General features: G+C 33.0%; 3 protein-coding genes across 7 annotated transcripts in view; all 3 read right to left on the bottom strand.

Annotated features, from left to right (window-relative positions):
- Nucleotides 1-427, bottom strand: part of LOC104789954 (65-kDa microtubule-associated protein 6) — a 3,839-nt gene extending 3,412 nt beyond the window's left edge. For both annotated transcript variants that reach the window (XM_010515627.2, XM_010515626.2), the window contains exon 1: nucleotides 26-427. In XM_010515627.2, coding sequence (XP_010513929.1) covers nucleotides 26-103 — 78 coding nt within the window. In that variant the 5' untranslated portion in view covers nucleotides 104-427. The remainder of the gene's footprint in view (nucleotides 1-25) is intronic.
- Nucleotides 2,889-7,431, bottom strand: LOC104789953 (cyclin-J18). 3 transcript variants are annotated; one of them, XM_010515623.2, is made up of 10 exons: nucleotides 7,294-7,431; nucleotides 7,105-7,181; nucleotides 6,681-6,780; nucleotides 6,488-6,586; nucleotides 6,392-6,409; nucleotides 6,223-6,293; nucleotides 5,963-6,089; nucleotides 5,821-5,881; nucleotides 3,620-3,728; nucleotides 2,889-3,185 (listed from the first exon to the last, which is right to left on the bottom strand). In XM_010515623.2, exons 1-9 carry the CDS (start codon nucleotides 7,354-7,356, stop codon nucleotides 3,640-3,642), a joined length of 705 nt encoding a protein of 234 aa, XP_010513925.1. In that variant the 5' UTR covers nucleotides 7,357-7,431; the 3' UTR covers nucleotides 2,889-3,185; nucleotides 3,620-3,639. The 3 variants fall into 3 exon arrangements, with proteins under 3 accessions (XP_010513925.1, XP_010513924.1, XP_010513926.1); XM_010515622.2 differs by lacking the exon at nucleotides 2,889-3,185 and having other exon boundaries at nucleotides 3,199-3,728; XM_010515624.2 differs by lacking the exon at nucleotides 2,889-3,185 and having other exon boundaries at nucleotides 3,199-3,728; nucleotides 6,509-6,586.
- Nucleotides 8,385-11,577, bottom strand: LOC104789951 (type IV inositol polyphosphate 5-phosphatase 9-like). Of its 2 annotated transcripts, none has more exons than XM_010515621.2 (8): nucleotides 11,425-11,577; nucleotides 11,101-11,291; nucleotides 10,633-10,740; nucleotides 10,234-10,540; nucleotides 9,552-9,736; nucleotides 9,117-9,225; nucleotides 8,854-8,978; nucleotides 8,385-8,736 (listed from the first exon to the last, which is right to left on the bottom strand). In XM_010515621.2, exons 1-8 carry the CDS (start codon nucleotides 11,443-11,445, stop codon nucleotides 8,520-8,522), a joined length of 1,263 nt encoding a protein of 420 aa, XP_010513923.1. In that variant the 5' UTR covers nucleotides 11,446-11,577; the 3' UTR covers nucleotides 8,385-8,519. The 2 variants fall into 2 exon arrangements, with proteins under 2 accessions (XP_010513923.1, XP_010513922.1); XM_010515620.2 differs by having other exon boundaries at nucleotides 8,389-8,736; nucleotides 8,854-9,005.

Below are 21,607 nucleotides of genomic sequence, written 5' to 3'. Positions count from 1 at the left end.
AGAGAGAGAGGAAGAGACAACAAACCTGAAGCTCACGGAGAAGATTGTTACAAGTAGTGTTCGTACGAAAAAACAGAGCATTGGGACTTCCAATTTCCAGCATTTTCTTCAGCTAAATTCTCCTCACTCTTAGTTAAAATCTTGAAGAAAAAAAGCTTTTTTGGTTCTTCTTCACATAATGGTGCTTAATCGAACAAGAAGCATCAGATCTGAAGCTTGAAGATGAGACAAACATTGACTTAAGCTCCTCTCATTATTACTTTACTTTGCAAAAACCAGAAAACACAGAGAGCAAAGTAAGAGAGAAACAAAGATAATAAATTTTGCTGAATTAGGCTAAAAGAAAAGGGAATGAACAGAGAGAAAAGAACAGGTAGCAGCAACAGAGAAGAGAGTTTAAAAAAAAAGAAACAATAATGAGCTTCTTTTAAAATCGGTTATTACAGGATTATATAACGTTATAATTTTTTTTATTACACTACTACAACTTTTATCATTTAATAATATATTATTCTGTTTCACGGAAAAATACGATAAATTGGCGAAAAGACCGACGACGGGTACGGTGCGGGTGAGTGTGCCAGAAGATAAGCGCGTTGCCGCTAAGAGAGCGTGGTTCATACGTTCCAATTAGCGTACAAGGATGAATGTGACGCGAGTTATGAGAGAGTGTGTTTGTGTTGTGAGTTTTTTGGTGTCGTGTAGTGGTGATAGAAGAAGAGTCACTGACATAAGTAGCTGTGTTTTGACGGTGTAGTGTAAACTTTACGATAAAAATTCTTTGTTTTCATATACTCCATATAAATATTTATAATACCATTTTTTTTTACTCGTGAAACTAAAAATAAAAATATAAGCAACAATTTTTTTTTAACGTTTTGTATCCAGTAACTTTTTTTTATTAATCAATTGTTCAACCTATTTTACTATTACGTAATTGTAAACTTCATCTGCCATGTTAGAGATATCATCAATATATTTCTATGAATGTAAATTTAAATTCTGTAACAAATTGGGTAGACAAATAATATATGATCTCAACAGAAGTTAGACGAGAATATATATATCTATATATACGAGAATATATATCTATATATAACCGTACATTATACACTAATATACAACTGCATAAAAGTATGTGCATATATTATTATCTTTCATATTCCATTATACGAAATCAAATATAATACTGTTCTACTAATAATTGTTAGTACTATTTACTAATAAAACTTAAACGTTAAAACAATCAAACAATGATCGGGAGAAGAAAATGTACCACAAATGGGGAGGACAGAGACTTCTATTGTTAGTTTGGACTCTGATTAATCAAAGTTGAATACCTCTCTTAATAACAAGAAAGATGCCAATTGGTCTAATCAAAAGTATGGTCACTCATTACCGCTCTTCTCCCACCAGTTTCATTTCATCAATAAAAGTAGAAGTCTATTTTAATTAACAACTTTTGTTAACATCCCATTCCCATCCAAACATAATTATTGCTCTCCATACCAACTAATCAAGCTGCAAATCATTATTTTATTGGATTTTTTTTTTACGTAACATAGTTTTTATATAAACGAGTAACGATCAAGTTCAATAATTTATAAAATTAGTATTTAATATCATTTTACCATACATATTCAACGTTATTTTTTAATGGTTAGAAACTTGGAATATAGTCCACTTACACAATTAAAATGACATTAATCAAATGAAGATGGAATTGAACTTTCCAGCTAACACATAATGAAGGTATGGAACATAGTTCTATCCAATAAAGTTTTAAAAGTCTCCAAATTTTGTTACCATATTTTTGTAGAGTGTTAAGTAACTAAATGTTATGTCTTTTTTTTTTCATGAGAACAATATATATAAACTGTCCACGTTTATAATTTTTTTCTGCGAAAAAATTTTCTTTTGTAATTAAAAATCAAAAGATGGCACATAACTCTCAACATAAAAGAAAAAAAAACGAAAAATATTATAAAACATTAGGTGGTTGGGCAGAAAAAGAAAAAAGAGAAGTAGCTAGAATCGGTTCAATTTTGAGTGGGGAAATACGGTCCATACATTTTAAAAATAAATTAATAACCCTAAGACTTATTCGCATCAATTTAATTTTTATGTTTCTATTCATTAAGTATACGATCTTATGGGAGTAGTTATACATACGTCTCCCAATAATAATAAATTTGGGTAACTTATTAAAACAAAAATTAGACACATAAACCAACAATCTTTACGAAAACATTTGTTTTTTGTTTTGTTTTGTTTCTGTACTACACAATTTAATACCGCATGTGTGGGGAGACTGAATGGATATTAAAAGTCAACGTCGTGCTGGATACAGTCGTGATACGATTATGAGGAAATATGATCACTTAAAAAGGATATGTACTTAATCAGTTAATCATATTATTCGTTTTATATAAGAGAACCATACATATACCATGATAGTATAAGCAAAAAGAATTATTAAAAAAAAAATTGTTTATCAAAACAACACTAAATGTGATTTAATACTAAAAAAGAGTTAACAAAATCACTATAAATAATGTGCTAAAAGCCTAAACCCATTAGGATGCCACTGGGATTAAGTGTCTAATCATTCCATCTAATCATATACTTATCTAGTGGTTGGATTTTAACATCGACGTGGCAAACCCATTTCACAACTCAACAATCCTGAATTATTGGTTGTTTGAAAATCAAATAAACATTAAATTCAAGGACTCTCATTTTTGGAAGGGTCAAATAGTTATTTTATTCAAAAGTTTTGTTATAGCACAGCTCACTTTTGTTTTGTGTAATGTAACAGTAAATATTAAAGTGGAGTTAGGATTTTACTATAGAAAGCTTACAAACAAAAAATCTGTAAATGCCTGGTGGAATTGGTTATATCTCTCTTTATTTTCACATTTTTTTTGTCTTTTCTTTTGTCAGCATTAGTTATTTGTCTTTATGTTAGTGATATTTTTCGGTTTAATAGTGAAACTAAATTATTTGAGGATATTTGGAGAAGACAAAGCCTAATGTGGTACAGTAAGGACAAAAATATTCAGAGTTAAAGTACCAATATAATAAATTCGCACATTTATGTAGGTGAAAGTAAATTAAATTTTAGATGGTTCGAAGTGGATCTAGTAACTCACATGCTTGGTATGTCGCAGCGCAACCGTCATTGCCTTGTGAAGCATTACATATATCATTAGATCCCCATGTGTTACGTATATCGATTTATTCTACCCTCATAGTATATATTAATAATATATACATACAATATACGAATTAGAATTTCACAAAACATTACAAAATACACGTGTATTTGTAATTCTCCAACTCAATTATGGACCAAAACCTGACTGGAATTTATATTTAACGACTCTATTAACAGTTTGAAGGCAGGAAAATTAAATTTTAAAAGTAAGGAAATGCATATATGATGTGTATATAATATGTACGTGCGTGTATCTATATAGACCCTACATACATGTCCTTATATCTTCGAAAATATATATATATATATATATATATATATATATATATGCTTACTTTATTTTAACTTTAAATTGTGCTAAAAATAAAGTAGAAGATAAGAAGGGATTAAAGCTGCGTGTACCTGTAGGGTTTAAGGAGAGTTTAGGAAGGGTGAGAGTAAAGGATATGATCAAGTATGTATCCAACAAGCTCCACCACTTCCTTTTCTTCCTTGTTTGTCACCATTTTCACTGTCCAAAAAAAAAACAAAATTCATAATCATATACTATAATAAAAAGGAGTTATGATATAAAGAGACAGTTTCAGAAGGCTCCAGAAGTCAATACTCAAAAGAATTCTTTGGAAACTACTCCTAACTCAACAAACATCTTTCGTGTATAATTTTGGTTACATTTTATGCCTTGTTTTAAAAATTGTTAGGCGCTAATCAGGCGGTTGAGGTGGGCCTAACGCCTAGCAAGAAAATCGGGGATTAAACGAGGATTAATCGGAGACTAGTTTTGGAGTTATTTTATTAAATTAACAATAAAATAAAAATATATTGTACTAAATATATGTATATTTTTGTTTATGTTAAAAAGAAAATATCAAATAAAATATAAAACTATAGTATTGTCTTTAAAATTATGGTAAACACATAAAACATCATTTCAAAAGAAAATTTTCTAATTTTTGTTAAAAGTTATATATTAGTTATTGTAAAACATCATAATCTCTTAATTTAAATGCCTAAATAACAAAAATATTTATGTTTGATTTTTATTTAGTTCTAAAAAAATTGGTATACACAAAATTAAGAGAAAAATAATCGGACTAGACATGCATAATTGGATAATCGATGTTGGGCAATGATTAGTCATTAATCAAAGCGGAGAGGGTGGACCTAACGATTTTGTGGGGCATAATCGGTACTAGAGAGGGATTTTTAAAACACCGAATTTATGTATCAACCTCCTAAACAAAGAATCCAGCTTTAAGTGAAAGCAAGAAACATAAATATAAAAATGAAAGATATTTTTTGACGGAAACAGACACTGTTTAAGCCAAATAGGTGATTTTTGTCGATATTCTAATACAAAACTAAAATGCTAACACTAACTTATAACAATGGACGTTTTTGATCTATTGCAAAAATTTCAAAGATAACTTAAATTTGAAGTAGTTGTTATTTCACAACACCTTATCCATTTTCTATAATTAACTGAAAATGAAAATGTAAAATGAAAATGGTAGGTCGAAGTAGGGATCCCATAATATTGATGAATAATAAAACTATATATCCCCTACTCATAAACATCAGGATCATCAAAGCCTGCAAGTCTTAAATTTTTGCTGCATCTATTCGAGTCATGAATGATATAACAGAGTCGTGTAACACAGAAGCAGAATATAACTATCTCTAGTGCCTACCTTCTCCTAACCGTAGAAACCTCACTCTACTTCTTTCCAGTTTCTACAATGGTCCCTAAAACTAAGATAGCAGCCTAACATTTTTTAGCTTTATAGTAAAGACTCATACCACATGGGGTTCTATGAGTACATGTGTACAAAAAAAAGAGTAGGTGAAAGATTTAGACATGAATCATCTCTTCTAGAATTTGGTATTGTTCGAAAGAGATCACTGTTTGCTACCCTGAAATGTGAAAACTTAAAAAGGTAATATAGCGAAAAATCTCAGAACAATTTAGTGTGGACTACTCCATAAATGAAGAAGAATAAATTTTGGAGAGGAACCCTTTGAAATAAATAAAAATAGACTTTTCTTCTTTTCTCTTTTGTGTGTGTGTGAGTGTATTACAGCTATAAATTCCATGAAAATGAGGTATAGTTTTTCAATAGGAAAAGGAAAATGCTGACGTTTTACTAGTGACTTCTACTATTACTGTCTCCTATATCTATACGGTCCGGTACAATATTTGGGTGGCCCGGATCGGAGATATGTTAGGTTTAGCAAAATTTTATGGACCACAAAAGATTTGATTGGTCCGTAAACCGTATATGGCCGGTGGTCACTGGTCAGAACTGAATAACTGATATAAGTCAACCTTTATGGCTTACTATCATAATAAAAAGTATTAGGTGAGGAACATACAATGTCCAGGTCTAAGGGGCAATATGAAGAAGACCTTGAAGTGTGAACGAGGTACTCTTTTGTGTGATGTTGAAATGCATAGTCAAAAAGGAGCACATTGGGCCTTATTATGTTATATGTCCTGTTTCTAACTAATTCAGTATCCTATGACTTGATTAATCTAAATCTATCTTTGGTAATTGTTAATCTAACAAACTTTTGATGGAAAGATCAGGAGTATGAATGCTTACCCCAAGGGAGGATAGGGAAGTCATACTGCTGTTTTGGCACTGTTATTATGTAAGAAGAGACCTGTGGTCAAGAGAAGAACATGAGTTAATTTAGTTTTTGAGGTCTATTCAAACAGAGGCTAATGGAGAGCAATTACATTACCAAAATGGAAGCAGCTAAAGATGTTGAAGATTGATAAAGAAGGGATGTCTCCTCTATCTCGTAAAGAAGATCCATCATTTCCATACATGCTTCAAAGTTTAAAAGTTCCCCAACCTTTGAAACTTCTCTATTAGAAGAAAGTATGGTTTAGGAGTTAGATAATAATAAAAACATGGACCAAGACGATATTGTTCACTATATGTTAGTTTTAAGTAGGAGCTTTAAGGGTTTAGATACTTGATAAGGATAAAACAACTTACTTGAACTGAATGAAAAGGTCTTCAAGCAGTGTATAAGCTATATTAAGAGTGCCAATGTCAAATTTCAAAACCTGCTTCTCATGTACAATGAGGAAGACAGATAATAAGTTCGAGTAAGCTCGCTTTCTATAGAGTAAACAACATATCCCCCCAAGTGTAGGATGGTTACCCTCAGAAAAACTAGTTCCTGCAAAAGAAACTCATAACTCAATACAAAAACCAAAGCAGCTAACAAATGTCATTCACAGTTTCAAGAGCAGCATACTGCATCCAAAAAATCCCGAACCATGAAGAGTTGCTCTGTAATCACTTTATCCCCAAAGGATTTCAGACTATGAACAGATAAACCCCGGGCACAATGCATCTATAGAAGCAAAACAATTCAGTTCTAAGTACACAATATAAGAGAAGAAACACACAAAAAGGACTATATCACAAGTAAGGAGGTAAAAACCCACTTTACATGAGATCCAAATGGAGACTAACACAAACAGCTGCAGATTGCTTTCAGTCAGAGGTTGCAATAGCCAATGTTCAGCTTTCTTTCTCTGTAAGAACCTAATAAACCCCAAGTATCCAGATAGAAGAATCACAAAACATGACGTAATAATGCCTAAAATTTTCACCAAAATCCAAAATCCATCAAACAAGAATTGATCCAAAAGCACATAAACCTACTAGTGAAATGAGTATCAATAAGGCAGTCAAATACTCCAAATCTAAAGTATCCGATACGAAACTAATCCAATCAGAAGCAAAAGGAAACGAGCAATTTCACCGATTTTGATTACTGAATTCCACAATTAAACCCTAAAAACACAATCGAAACTACTAAAAATTCTCAAATCAGGAATCATCGGAGGAGTGAAAAAATCGTAATACCTGACTACAGAGGGACGAAATCGATCGAAGAAGAGAGATAGTGCTGAGTATTTAACGATTGGAGGAAGTTCGAGTTGCTTTCATCGCCAAAATCAGATCCAAAAAAAAAAATCAAAATCAGAAGTGAAATTAACCTAAACAGATAGCGATTGAGAAGAAGAAGAAGAAGAAGAAGAAGATTAGACTTACAGTAGAAGACTGAATCAGGAACTCGACCAATCTCCGTCGGAGATGAACGATCTCTGTAGACATCTCTCCCTCTCTTGACTCTCTTCTCCACCGTGAAAATTTTGAACGTTTCAATGGCGCTGAAACTCTGAAGGCCGATTTTTTTTTTCTTTTTTTTCTTTTATCAGTCTATATCGAAAAGATTCTAAAATGGGCCTGGACTCATAATTAAATAGGCCCAATTTTAATTTCCTAATCACAAGTATTATGGATGATGATTAGCGACAACAAATAGTGAGTGTATTTTTATTTTATTTTCCCATTTTCTTACAACAACGATTCATTTGTTTATTGGTAACGAGATATTTTTGCATTTGTATTTTCCCAATTATACTAAAAAAAAAAAACTTTTCATTCAATATTCACTCCATATTCATATTTGATATAATATCCTATTTCCAACAACTAAAATTTTAGCAGACAAACGACAACAACTCATATATGCATTTACTAAAACCACTTGCCCATTATAATTAACAAAAACCATATCTCTTTGTTTTGTGAAAACAAGATAAAATAAAATATGATTGTTTTATATATTAGTCTCATATTATTATATAGTTATACCCAATTGTTCATGCTCCAAGCCTCTTGTCCACATAATATAATGCCAATTGCTAAAATAACCAACCATATGGCTTGTTCATTCTATTTTATAAAATCTGTTAATGTTGTTTGTTGTTGTTAAAGTGTTAGTCACATATATATGTATGTTACTGCATGGGATGTCACCTCCAAATAACTTTTAAAATGTGTAATTTATAGCCAAATGGATGTTCCAGTAATATTCTGGTGGTTGATAATTCGTTCTAGTACGTGTTCAGGATCAAAGATTGGGTTTTACTATACTTTTCATAATTAGTAGTTCTTTTTAAAAGTTGTGGTTGAGAATTTTAACTTTTTTTAAGTAACCAATATATATGACCGCGGACCATAGAGAGTTGTTGAACTGCATAAATGATATAACTCGATATACTTTGTAATTCTTGAATAAGATTTTACCACACAACTGTCACTTGTCGCCAAGATTGCATATTTAATCAATATTTCACAAATCCTCTATTATAGATTCTTTTATTACAAGATGCTAAGAACAAAAATGTATAAAACAAAGACTCTATATGAATAAGCTTATAACTATAGTTGGGTGTATTATATACATGAACACTCACCCCCGGTTATTAAAACTACGTAGACATCCACGAGTAGTCTTTAGCATCTACGTCAATTGTGTCTTCGAATCTGTCCGAGAAAAATAAATTACGAATCTTTTTACCACGCCGTATAACAGTAACTTCTGCGGTAAATATTGCTTTGACAGGTCTATGATCAGATATCTTCGTTTCTCCTCTTGCATACTCATGTTGCTTCAGTCCACTTCCGTACCATATTATTCGATCACACCTATCATTTATGTGCATGTGATCAAGCTAAGATATATATATAGTAATTAAAGAAAATTATGATAAGGAGCATGTATTCTATATACAGTATACACATACGTTACGTTACTTTACTTACCATGCAGGAGCTCGTTTCTTCTCGTCTTTTTGGTATGTAATGCATCCATAATATAAATCCGAATTTGGAATATATTTATAAGTTGGAGCAAACATGACAATTCCTTCTTGCCATCCTCTGAAAATCTGGCCGTTCAAGATCTCCATGCTTAGCTTAATTTTATATAAATAAAACCAGATAAGAAAATCGCGAGTTTACAACTTTTAACACATGTAAAATATATTGAACTATACTAAAGTATTCATTTATATATAAACAATCACCTGATCATTTTCTAGTAAGATGTTCCATTCTTTGCTTTTCACCAATAATCTTGTCTTCTCCTCGGGTAGTGAAATTCTATAATTCAAGTCTCCCAGAAAAATTACTCGACTGTATAGATTGAACCAACGAAGAGAAGACAAAAATAACTTTAATTAATAATTATATATATAAGAAATATCACAAGTTGAGTTGGATAATTTCTTAAACAAGTACTTACTTAGCAAACTAGCCTTTTTCCTTTCACAATATCAAGTCTTATTATAATTAAAATTTAACCGGTCAACTTGCTTAAACTATTTTAATTTTGGTCTGACCTTATATAGTTAATTACTAACAAGTTGGCTTTTTTTATAAAAAAAATTCACGAAGTATATGAACCAAGTGTTATTGAATTCATTTCAAGATATTAGCGTTATATTAAGATATAAGCTTACTCGTGTTCAAGAATCTTTTTGGGTAAATCTAGAGACGAGCCTCGAGGAAAACTCGATCTCGCTAAGATCTCATTGACATCGGAGTTTCTCTGTCTTTCATCTCGGTCGCGGCCACCGGAAGCTAGATGGCAGCAAACAAAACAGAAGGTCGTTTCGTGCAACTGAAACCTAACCGATACCGATCCCTAATGATAAAAAAATGTATAAAGTTGATTAAATCTTACTGCTCCAAATATTATGGTGTAAGTATGATAACCAAAGACAAACAGAACAATATAATTCTTTATTTATTTGAAATGCAAATTTTGTTTGTGTTGGCGTTTCAATATTAGGCACAAAAATCAAACTCACACATGCTAGCTAAGTTTAAGTTTAAACAAACTTAATTATGCTTTGATATTCGGTGAAAATACTACCAAACTTTTACTATATATGTGTTTATATATAAAATGGCTGTCATACTTGCATAATATTCATATACATATATATATATATATAACTATAAGTTCAATTTCAACCACAAATTATAATAAATCATTTGTAAATACAAATGCGAACGCACGTAATCATTTTCTATTAACAGTCAACACCTAACTCAGTCGACATCTATAACAGTGAGATTTTTTTTTTGTTTTAACTGAAAAAAAAAGAAAAAAAAATACTAAATTCTAAAATCAGTTACCTTGTTTCCTAAGCAACCCATGATGCCGCATCCAACGCATGAAACGCTAGGATGCCGGATATATGGCCAGAGATCACCTCGGACCCAAACGGTGATAAAGATTCCGACCATCTGTTTACTTATGATACATCTGAAATCTTGTGAAATACTATTAGTGCCCTTTGATTCCGACACGTCCTTGTCTCGCTGAGGTTCTGCTACTCCCTTGTTTAAAGTCTCTCTTATCAAAGAGTTCCATTTTGCAGAGACCTTATTGTTATCTGGTCCCAATACATTCGAAGCTCGAAGAGGCACAACCTCTTGAAACCTAGATTTTCATTCAATCAACTTTTAGACATATAAAATCCATACGTTATAACTAAACAAATTTAATTCTTATTATTAGATTTTAATAATCACCCAAGCACGTATATGTCGCAGGGTGTTTTGTGTGTTTCCAATAGATCATCCATGTCAAGCCCATCGTCCGGTACAATACCACCGACGTTCCATGTGCTTACAAAAACCCTAAAAGATATACATTAGTTTACATTATTTTAAAAAAAATTTAAAAACAATTGTCAAACGTTCTAATATATAATAAACCATTAATTGTTAATTTTGTAAACTCATGGAACACAAAGGGATCATGATTATAACTCTACTGGTTTTGCGCATTCGGAATTAGGTTTAATTGCCTTGCAAAGCAAGAAAAGTGACTAGTTATGTCAACTATACGGTATTGTGATCCGCTCTCTTCTCTGCCCAAGTATATTCAACGGTTTAAAACTACAAATAAAGGTAACTATTTTTCATGACAGAAAATGTAAACAAAGGGTATATATATATATATATATATATATATATAAAGTTATATATATGTATTACTTGTAGTTAAGATGCGTGGTTTTGTGTTGCTCGAGTAGAATTGATTTAGAACTGAAAGAAGGTCGTTCATCAAGTAATCCGGAAGCTTCTAGAAGCTTCTGATCTGTATCAGGTGGGAAATCAGCGACGAAGTTGTTGCTCCCGACGCTTTTCCTTAGGATCTTGTTGGCCACAAGTCTTGGCCACATAACCTTATCAATATATACCACAGAATAAATTGCATGCATATATTAATGATCTAGGGAGAATGAATAACAATAACTTATACAAATATATATTTTTCCGGTTAATCCGACGTATAGATTAAAAAGTACGAATACTCACTTCTCTATAGCTTCCAAGCATTGCTTAGAGAGAGAAAGAGAGACGAAGAACAAGAGATCGAAAGAGGAGAGAGAGAGAGAGAGGTTTATCAAGAAGCAATGAAATTGTAGAGGAAGTATATTAAGTAAGGGAGGGAGGGAGATAAGGAGCAAGAAAGAGCCATGCAAAGCCGGAGAGAAAGAGGTGAAAATGTGACGTGGGCGATGATTATTTACTATATAGTTTTAATTATCATTCCCTTTTAATAATTAGTCCGACGATATTATTAAGCTTATTTTTAAAATCCAAAAGAAATGAAGGTTGATGATTGGTCCATTATTATTACTGGTTGTTGGACTAGTTAGACATCAAACCACCTTGATCACATTGTATACGTCCTTAAAATCCCACACAAATTAATTTGAAACCAATCAATCTTTGTCCTTAACTGTATTACTTTTAAATCAAACACTGAAAACGATTACCTTTTTACTTATTTTTAATAAAGAAGAGGGTCCAACTTGTTACTATTTTTATCATCGGATATAAAAAATTAAGTGATGATGTGAAAGCAATTGCAAATTGTAATAATGAGAAATGACAAAATTAGCTGGCGATGTATAATATGAATATGTTCCTCTAATATAAAAGAAAACATTATGTTCCTCTAATTATAGAGTTCTACTATTTTGGTCTTTGAATCTTATCGTTATATGTCATAAATTTTCTTTTAGCAGAGAAATTAAGATATTGTTACTTTTTGGTCGGTCTAATCAATGTGAATCGCTACATATTTTTTAATCAAAGGCTTACCATTGTTTGTTTTTTTGGGTACAATTAAAAAAAAACACAAAATTAAACACGAACATTATGTGGGTACGCAGACCCCGTTAAGTCCTCCAAAAGGATGGAGTACACAACAGTATGACAAGTATCTAAACTCTTAAATCCCAAAGGTAAAGAAAAATTGTGATTAACTAACCCGTCGACAAGACGATTCGCCTCTCTATAAACATGTTTAATGCGGACTATCCAGTCCCTTGAAATGAAGCCGTAGCACAACCGTACTAGGAATGACAATGGCTTACTATTGTTTGTTTAACGATATATTAATTTCGATACTACTAATTAGTTTGAATTAATTTCAGACTTATAATTGTGAGCAGCTAAATTACTCCACCAATAATTTGCTGCTAGTGGTGATATTGTATGGGGAATATCCGTCGTATTTATTTGGTGCTCTTTTGTAACTTGTAAAGTCTTTATATCAGTATATATAAACATATATATATATATATATTTCTTTCAATAGGTCCCTCTGATGATACATTGTGGATTATAATCTTACTATACAGAAGCACATGACACGGCAATAGTATCTAACCTAACTAAGACGAAAGAACAACAATAAGTTATGCAACCCGTATATGTACTAACTACTAACCAGAAGGGTTAGTAACTTGCATAATAAATATAATTTGTCAAAATGGTAGTAGGAGATATGGAAATTAAATTAAATATTAAAAATGGCAGTGTGATTTTTTCTTTTCACATGTTATTTTGTTATGTGAACGTTTATTTGCTCTTCATCTGTCACGGCAATATTTGGTTAACGGCTGTGAGTTTTAAAATATTTTAAATTTGGCCAAGAAGATATTGTTACACTATTTAAAAAATACATGTATCACTGTAGCTTATAATGGACTACGGAGCAAGTTGTATGAAAAACAAAGTTTTGGGGTATGGAACTTGCACTTTGTAATGCAGCCAACAAAAAACCATTTATGTCCAATTGGATCCAACCATTTTTAATGGTGACTCCACAAAGCTTCAATGTACGTGTGTGTACGCATAAACACAAGATTATAATTGGTATTGGATTGTCTAATTAAACACTGACCGATATAATAGTGTAATGATCTATATTGATCGATGTAAGTAATCTCAGTATTCACGAAATGAATTTTCTTTTTATTGTTCAAAACTAGTTTCATTTCATATAAACTACATGATTCACAAAGTAGCGGTTTTCTTCTGATGACTTATTTTGATTTTAAAAAGTAAAATTTTATATTTACATACTTTCTAAAAAAGAAGAAAAATAATGAAAGAAAAGTGTTTGAAGAGGTGTGACCAATTTTTGGTGGATTCGTATCCATTACATATTTTGTAGACAAAGTAAGAATGAACCAAAATGCAACACGTGGCAGATACAATATTGTACGTCAAAAAAATGACTATAGGCTATAGCAATACAAATAGTTTAGACATAGACATTTTTTGTTTGGTATATGACTAAGACATAAGACATGCACCATACTGAACAACAAGTTGGCAAAATTGTCTCTCGACAACACTTGCTTCTAAACAAGCTAAAAAGGTGCAGTTAATGTTTGATATGAGGGATCATATATTTCAAATCTTCAACCAAATATTTCCCGTGTAGGTTTTAATACTCATTGTGACAAAATACTATAGAGATGCATGCAGAATGTCTTACAGAAAAAAAACACTATACACCAGTTGTTAAAATGTGTTGATTGTTTTTGTCTTATATTTGTTCATTTGCTCTCCTAGTATTGGATCATCACGAAGTTAAGTTTATTTACCCCAACAATATTTTCTTACCAACAAATTCAAAAAAAAAACTTAAAATAGATCACAAGAGTGTTATAATTTTGTTATGTTCGTCTCTTAGGGAGATACTAAGAAAACGTGTATATATATATATATACACATTTATATGAGATTGTTGCTGTGAATGCGAGTATACGTAGTACTAAGTCGCGACTCGAAGATGCGAGTAGTTCTTTTCACACAAGATGTAGTATATACCAAAGTTCGGAATATGAAATGTCAAGATAATTAAGTTTCATGTTTTCGATAGTATTAAAGAGGGGATTTTGACAGATTTTGTATACAGATCCTATCTCCAATTTTTGTCATGTTTGTTTAAACTGGCTTTATGCCATGTTTGTTTAAACTTTTATTGAGTGCAATATTTTTCAGTTTTTAAAAGTATACAAGTCTTATAAATTATAACAAAATACCATAATAACAATTACAAAGAAAAATATATTTAAGAATCTCAAATTTAACAACTTTCAATGGACCTATAAAATATTAAAGTTTCTTAAAAAGTTCTTAATTTCACTTTTTTCAAAATTAAGAATAAAATCTGTATTAAGATATTTTACTAAGATGCTTTGATGGAGATAATCTTAAGAATTGTTGGGCTTATAAAGTTCTAAAGGCCAAAGATTCCTATTTTTGTCTTTTTTTCTTCTTCTAATATATTATATATACATTGACCGAGTGTAATATATACACACTTATTGGATGATATGAGAATTAATATCTCAGTACGTAATACGGGAAATTCCTATTATATATGAATGTTGGAATTATTAGTCTAAAAGATAAACGATAGAAATATCTTAAAATGTTATTTGTTTGTTTTCCTTTAATGATTTATTACTTTGCTTGATATGTTTTTATTTATCTGTTTTGTCAATTCACATTGTTACCTATGGGGAACGATACATACAAGTCAATAGATATATTTTAATTACTTCATATAGAAGGAGACAATAGGCAATAGCTAAACGTACTTGTATATAAGTACTATAGTTTAGTTTAGTGAAAATTTTCATCCATTTAGATAAAAAATATAGATCAAGAATTGAATCTCATTGGCTGGTCGGTGAAAGTGCATTGCGATTATAATTCATCTGTTTTCGTAAATTTTTTAATTTCTTCCTACCAGCCAAGAGGATATTTATAGTAATGAAAGTGCAAATACTTTAGAAATAATTATTCCACATATCTTCTTCATCTTTTGTCCAATCAAAAATATCTAAGATAGTGATATATATTTCCTCACATTTTGCTTCTCTTCATTCGTACGACTACTAAGAGATCGACAAACTTACACAAAATGCTATTAGTGGTTAAGCTAACAATGATATATTAAATTCTTTCATATTTAGGGACCATTGGGACCATAAATTCTTTTTTAGATAGGGTTACTTTTTTCTTCTACATTTAAGCTAAAAATGACTATACTTTGTCTAAGCACTATATTATTTTACTATACATGTTTTTGTATGCATAGTCGGAAGGCAACCCAATAAGATGTTCCATTCTTTGTTCACCACCAGTAGTCTTGTCTTGTCCTGCCGTAATAATATTTACTTTATTTTGGTTGCAATTTACTTTTTCACTTCAGTTTAAATTGAGGTGGATATGAGCAAAATCGAGTGGAAATCAATTTTAGTTCAAGTCAATGAAGGTTGACACTCGGAACTTGGTATTGAGCTGCTATTGGTACTTCGGTAATTCATAAGTGATATGGTCTTTTCATATCAAATCTGCTATTGGTACTTCGGTAATTCATAAGTGATATATGGTCTTTTCATATCAAATCCGTTTCAAACAAGCTTTTAGACAATTGGGATGTTATTGGGCTTCATCTTTTTTCGACTGGTTCTAATTTGAATTAACTTCAATTTGTTTTGTTTTGGGTGCCCATTTGAAAAAGTGAGTTTTTTTGTTTGTTTTGGTTAAGAAAAAAAGAAGAGTCTAATTACACATCTGTGCATTTTTTTCCTTCAATGCAATATCAACAATGGTTTAAAACGGTTAGGAACAATAAGATGGAACACTGTTTGTCTAATTATAGCCGGATAATAGTAAACAATATGTAACATTTCTTTTGGATAAACATTAAAAAATAATATTTAACTTAAGAACCGAATTGACCCTTGTAATTTTTTCCTCATAGATAATATTAAAAAAAAAAAACTCAGATTATATACTTACTTTCACCAGCAAATACAAATTCACTCGACTACGAGAGTTGTGAAGATTTGTTCGTGTTAGTTAAGATCCTTCAGAATCTTGGATATATGTCAATCTCGATATATAGTTAGCATAGATACGATCCTATCTACATTATGTACTGTATATATACTTCGTATGTATGAATGATAATCTCCACGGAGTTTTCCTGATTAACAGTTCGAACAGGATTTAAAAAAAAATTCTTTTCAACGGACCTTATAGCTCTGATGCTATACACCATGGATTGGATTTTACTTTCATTAACTGGACTATAGTCATTCAAATATGCAGAAGTCTTTTGGTTCTTGATATGCAACCACACCTTTATAAATAAATAGGCTTTTGTTTTGTAAAATTGATAACTAATATCCTCATCGAATTGCAAGTGAAATTAATATTAATCAAACATCCTTTTGAACAATTGAAAATGTGTTTTAAGCAAACACCAAAATCAATACAAAATGATATATATTTTAAATTGAAGAAAAAAAGAGCAGTACCAAGTTCAAATGAATCACAAGGGGAAAGTTAAGTGTTTTTAGTGAACTTTCAATTTCAGCAAGAAAGTATGAAGTGGAGAATCATGATTGGACTGAATGATTCATATTCTAAGGTGTTTGCTCATTCAACCATGCATATCAAATAGTTTTGAGCCAATATCGATCCCTAACACATATTTTTCAAACAAAACATGAAAGCTCGATTTGTAATATTTCATCAACCGAAAAGAATTTATAGTCACAGCTCACAAACCAAGTCTTCTAACCAATACATGACTGTTCTTGGAGATTTTATGAGCACGGCTTCTCTAATGCGATTTTCATTAGAAACAACATTACCGCCAAAGATCTGGCAACTTGTGAGCTTTCTGTATAATGATATATGAATATTCTTGTATTATGGGCTCAATTATAAGGAAAGAAGAAGCAACTATGGTGATGATGATGAACTATAACATACCACTATTTCTTGTTTCCACACTAATTTTTTCTGATTGCAAATATATATGATATGAGCATTATTAGGGTTCGGGACATCTTTGAGTCACCATGCTAGAGGTATGTGTCAAAACCTTGTTTAGTGTAAAAGGTTTCTTATCGATAACGTGAAGAAGGCTGCCCCTTATATATGTGCTTACAACATTAACCTAGATACAGAATAGGAAATAGCTAAACTATACAACAATTATATAGTAATTACACAACATATCCCTCTTCATAATACCCCTCCTCAAGGTGGAGTATGAAGGTTCCAAATACCCAGCTTGAGCTTAAAAGAATCGAACTCCTTCCGACCAAGTGCTTTGGTAAGAATATCAGCCAGTTGAACCTTTGTAGAAACGTGATGAGGAGCATAACACCACGCACAATCTCATCCCTAATGAAATGACAATCGGATTCAACATGTTTGGTCCGTTCATGAAACATCTGTTCTTACTAAGATGAATAGCATACTCATTATCACAAAATAACGGAACAGGAGTGGAGCAATCAACACCCATAGAAGCGAGTACCTCACGTAACCATAGAATTTTGCAAACTGTCTCGGCCATGGCTCTATACTCTGCTTCTGCGGAAGAGCGTGAAACCACCTCCTGCTTCCGTGTTTTCCAAGAAACCGGAGAACCACCGAGTTGAATGAACCAAGCGGTAAGTGAACGATGGGTCAAAGGACAACCATTATAGTCAGAATCCCACCAAGCGGTAATCCGAAGTTCAGAATCAGCCCGGAGAAGAATACCTTGACCGGGATTGCCCTTGAGATAACAAACCACCCGACGAGCAGCTTCCCAATATGCCATCTGCGGAGCATGCATAAACTGAGATAGAACATGAATAGTGTAGGAGAGTTCAGGGCGAGTAACACCAAGGTAGATTAGGCGACCAACCAAACGTCTGTAACGAAATGGGTCTGGTAACAGCTCACCCGTAGCTCGCGCCAACGTATGATTTTGTTTAATCGGATGAGAGACAGGTTGTGCCCCAAGTAAGCCCATATCCGAAATGATGTCAAGAGCATATTTCCATTGAGATAGATACATGCCAGTAGAATTACGAGCGACTTCAATACCCAAGAAATACTTAGAGATACCAAGATCTTTCATATGAAAACAGGAGCTCAAATACGCCTTGAACTCGGAAATAACTTGACAAGAATTCCCAGTCACAATAAGATCATCGACGTAGACAAGAACATGTAGCCATCGCTCCTCATCCGCGTAAGTGAATAACGAATAGTCTTTTAAACTTTGTTGGAAACCATATTCTTTAAGAGCCGTCGAAAGCTTGGAAAACCAACACCGCGGTGCTTGCTTGAGTCCGTAGAGAGACTTATGAAGACGACACACCTGTGATTTATCATCTGTTCGAAAACCGGGAGGGAAACGAATGAAAACTTCTTCCTCTAAATCACCATCTAAGAAAGCGTTATGGACATCCATTTGGTGGACTTCCCAATCCCGAGCAACAGCCACTTCCAAGAAAGACCGCACGGTAGTCATCTTACAAACTGGCACAAAAATTTCTGTATAATCAAGACCCTCAGTCTGATTGTTACCAAGAACAACCAAACGAGCCTTGTAACACTCAAGAGAACCATCAGAATTGTATTTCAAAGTGAATACCCATTTGCAGCCTAAAGTTTTCTTACCCGGAGGCAACGTCTCTGTGGTCCATGTACTTTGGTCCTCAAGAGATGTAATCTCGCTACGAACAGCCTCTCGCCAATTCTCATCCTCCATTGCCTCAGCAAAGGTTTTAGGTATCACATCAGACGTTATAGCCGCAAGAAACGCACGATGACTATCTGAAAATTGTGAGCAATCAACATATGAATCAATAGGATACCAACAAGAATCAACAAAATCACCATCACATCCCTCATGAGTCGTATTGGTCACAAAACCGTGAAGACGAGTAGACTTAAATTTTTTGCGACAGCCTCGTCCCATAGGTTATGTGTTGTCGTCGGTTGTGGAGGAAGCATTCTCGCACAACTCATCACCATCGAGAGGAACAGAATTAGAAACGATATGGGATGGGGGTCTCGTATCCAAAATCTTCGGTAATGATGACATTGGACTCACACGAGTAGAGTGTATAGGAGAAGGTAACAGGTCCGGAGATGTGGCAGGAGCACTCAACTCAGCCCATACAGCGCTACCGCGAACCACAGGGTCGAGCTGTGGAGGTAGCGAAGGATCAAACAGAGCATCCTCATCGTTCTATACGTACTGTAGAGGAGATAATGGGGTCGACGACAATGGAGGCTCCGATGAAACAATCGCAAATGGAAAATCCATTTCCAGAAAAACAACATCACGAGATGTTGATATAACCCCACTATCCAGGTCATAGACCTTCCAACCCTTCTTTCCGAACGGGTAACCAATAATAACAGAGCGATTGCTCCGAGTGGCAAATTTGTCACCACCATGTCGTTGGTTATGAACGTAACACAAACACCCAAAAACCCTTAAATGATTCATAGGTGGTTGTCGTGTGTAGAGCATCTCAAACGGAGTTTTATGATGGAGAACAGCAGTGGGCGTTCTATTAAACAAATAACCAGCTGTAAGAACACAAAACCCCCAAAATTCATGATGGAGAGCGGAAGCTTAATAACGGACGAGAACGCTAGATCTCTAGGAGAACTCGGATTCACGAACGGATCTTGCTTAGAACGTCGTAACTTGACGAAGAAGCAATAAAGATAAGGCCGAGATCGGAAACGATATCGACGAGGTTTTGCAAGTCCTCCTTGCAGGGCTTGAACACAAGCTCTTAGGGTTGAGAGTCCTCCTCTCTAGGCTTTAGACAAAGCTCTCTTAAAACAACGTTTATTCAATAATCAATTATTCTCCATTATACAAAACCTAAGACAACTATTTATAATAAATCTAAACACTCTACAAAAACCCTAAAACAATTAAAAGGAAATTATCTAAATTATAATAAAAAGACTTATAAAATATTTGGAGTTATCCAAATATTATGCTACTTCAATTCAACCGGAAGGTGAGCTTGAAAATGCAAAGCTCTAGCAACATTGAGTATGTGTCTATGTTTACGCTCGACCCGTCCATTCTGTTGTGGAGTACCCACACAAGACGTCTCATGAACGATACCACGTTCACGGAAAAAACCACTAAGGCTTAAGAATTCAGCCCCGTTGTCACTGCGAATGGTCTTTACTTGTTTTTCAAATTGTCATTCAACCATGGAGATGAAATCACGAAGTGTAGTTGCAGTTTGTGATTTATTTGGTAGTAAATAAAGCCACACAGCACGTGAGTAATCATCTACAATCGTGAGAAAAAATCTTGAACCACAAATTGCCGGTGTCCGATAAGGACCCCATAAATCACAGTGAACTAGCTCAAAAACCGCAGAAGTTTTATTAATACTCAAAGGAAACGAATCTCGTGTTTGTTTGGAACGAATACAAACGTCACATTTCTTGGAATCAAAAACACTAGTACGACTAAGCGTTGATAAATTCAGCATCTCCATGACCATAGATGAATGATGACCCAAATGGCAATGCCACACATCCGAAGGTAGTTGATCTAGAGCTTGTGTACGAGTTGTGGTTGGAAAGGGCATCTCGCTGATCATTATTTCCGCAAGATCGGTTATCCGTGGTGGTGGGGTAATAGACCACGTTCCAAGCTTCCTTCTACACAACATGGAGGTTCTGGAAATCAGAGTGTTGATGGCCGTGTATCTCCTGTCTTGCCGAAGCGTGTTGCTTCATTGTTATATAGTAATTACACAACAGATCCTTCTTCATAATAGTATGTTTCTTTTTGTTGTGTGTGTTTTTTGTATCCCGATTAATTGATAAACTGAATGATTCTTCAAAATAAAATTAACCCCAAAAGCATAATTGTCTTAAAAGTTTTGAACGTGATGTCATATATTTTGGTTGAGTTTCAATCAATTTTTTAGAACACGACTCCGTAAAAATTGAAAGTCTTAGGATTCCGATTTAATAAGCACCAAAGCTACTTATGAACAAAAATGAAAGTAGTAAACCTGCCATTTTACTTTAGGTTGTCTCATTTTTTACAGTACAACTTAGTATAAAACACCCATTTTCAACTTAAAAGTATTTATATTAGCTGTAATCCCAACATTACAAACTCGGTCAATCTTTCTCAAGTATAAATGCTTCCTAAAACTCTAGGTATAAAACTAAAAATATATAACACACCTTGAGAACCAACATATATATTTTATATATTCATACTCGCTCGTGATCATCATTCCGAAGCCTAGAATCTCATTTGAGATTTCGGATAGATCCGACATCATCTATACGTGGATGCTATTTATTTTAGCATATGTATCTCTGTATATGA

This window comes from Camelina sativa, chromosome 6 (genome assembly GCF_000633955.1).
Source record: "Camelina sativa cultivar DH55 chromosome 6, Cs, whole genome shotgun sequence".
Lineage (NCBI taxonomy): Eukaryota > Viridiplantae > Streptophyta > Magnoliopsida > Brassicales > Brassicaceae > Camelina > Camelina sativa.
Note: the sequence above shows the minus strand (reverse complement) of the source record. Positions and strands in the feature narration are given on the sequence as shown.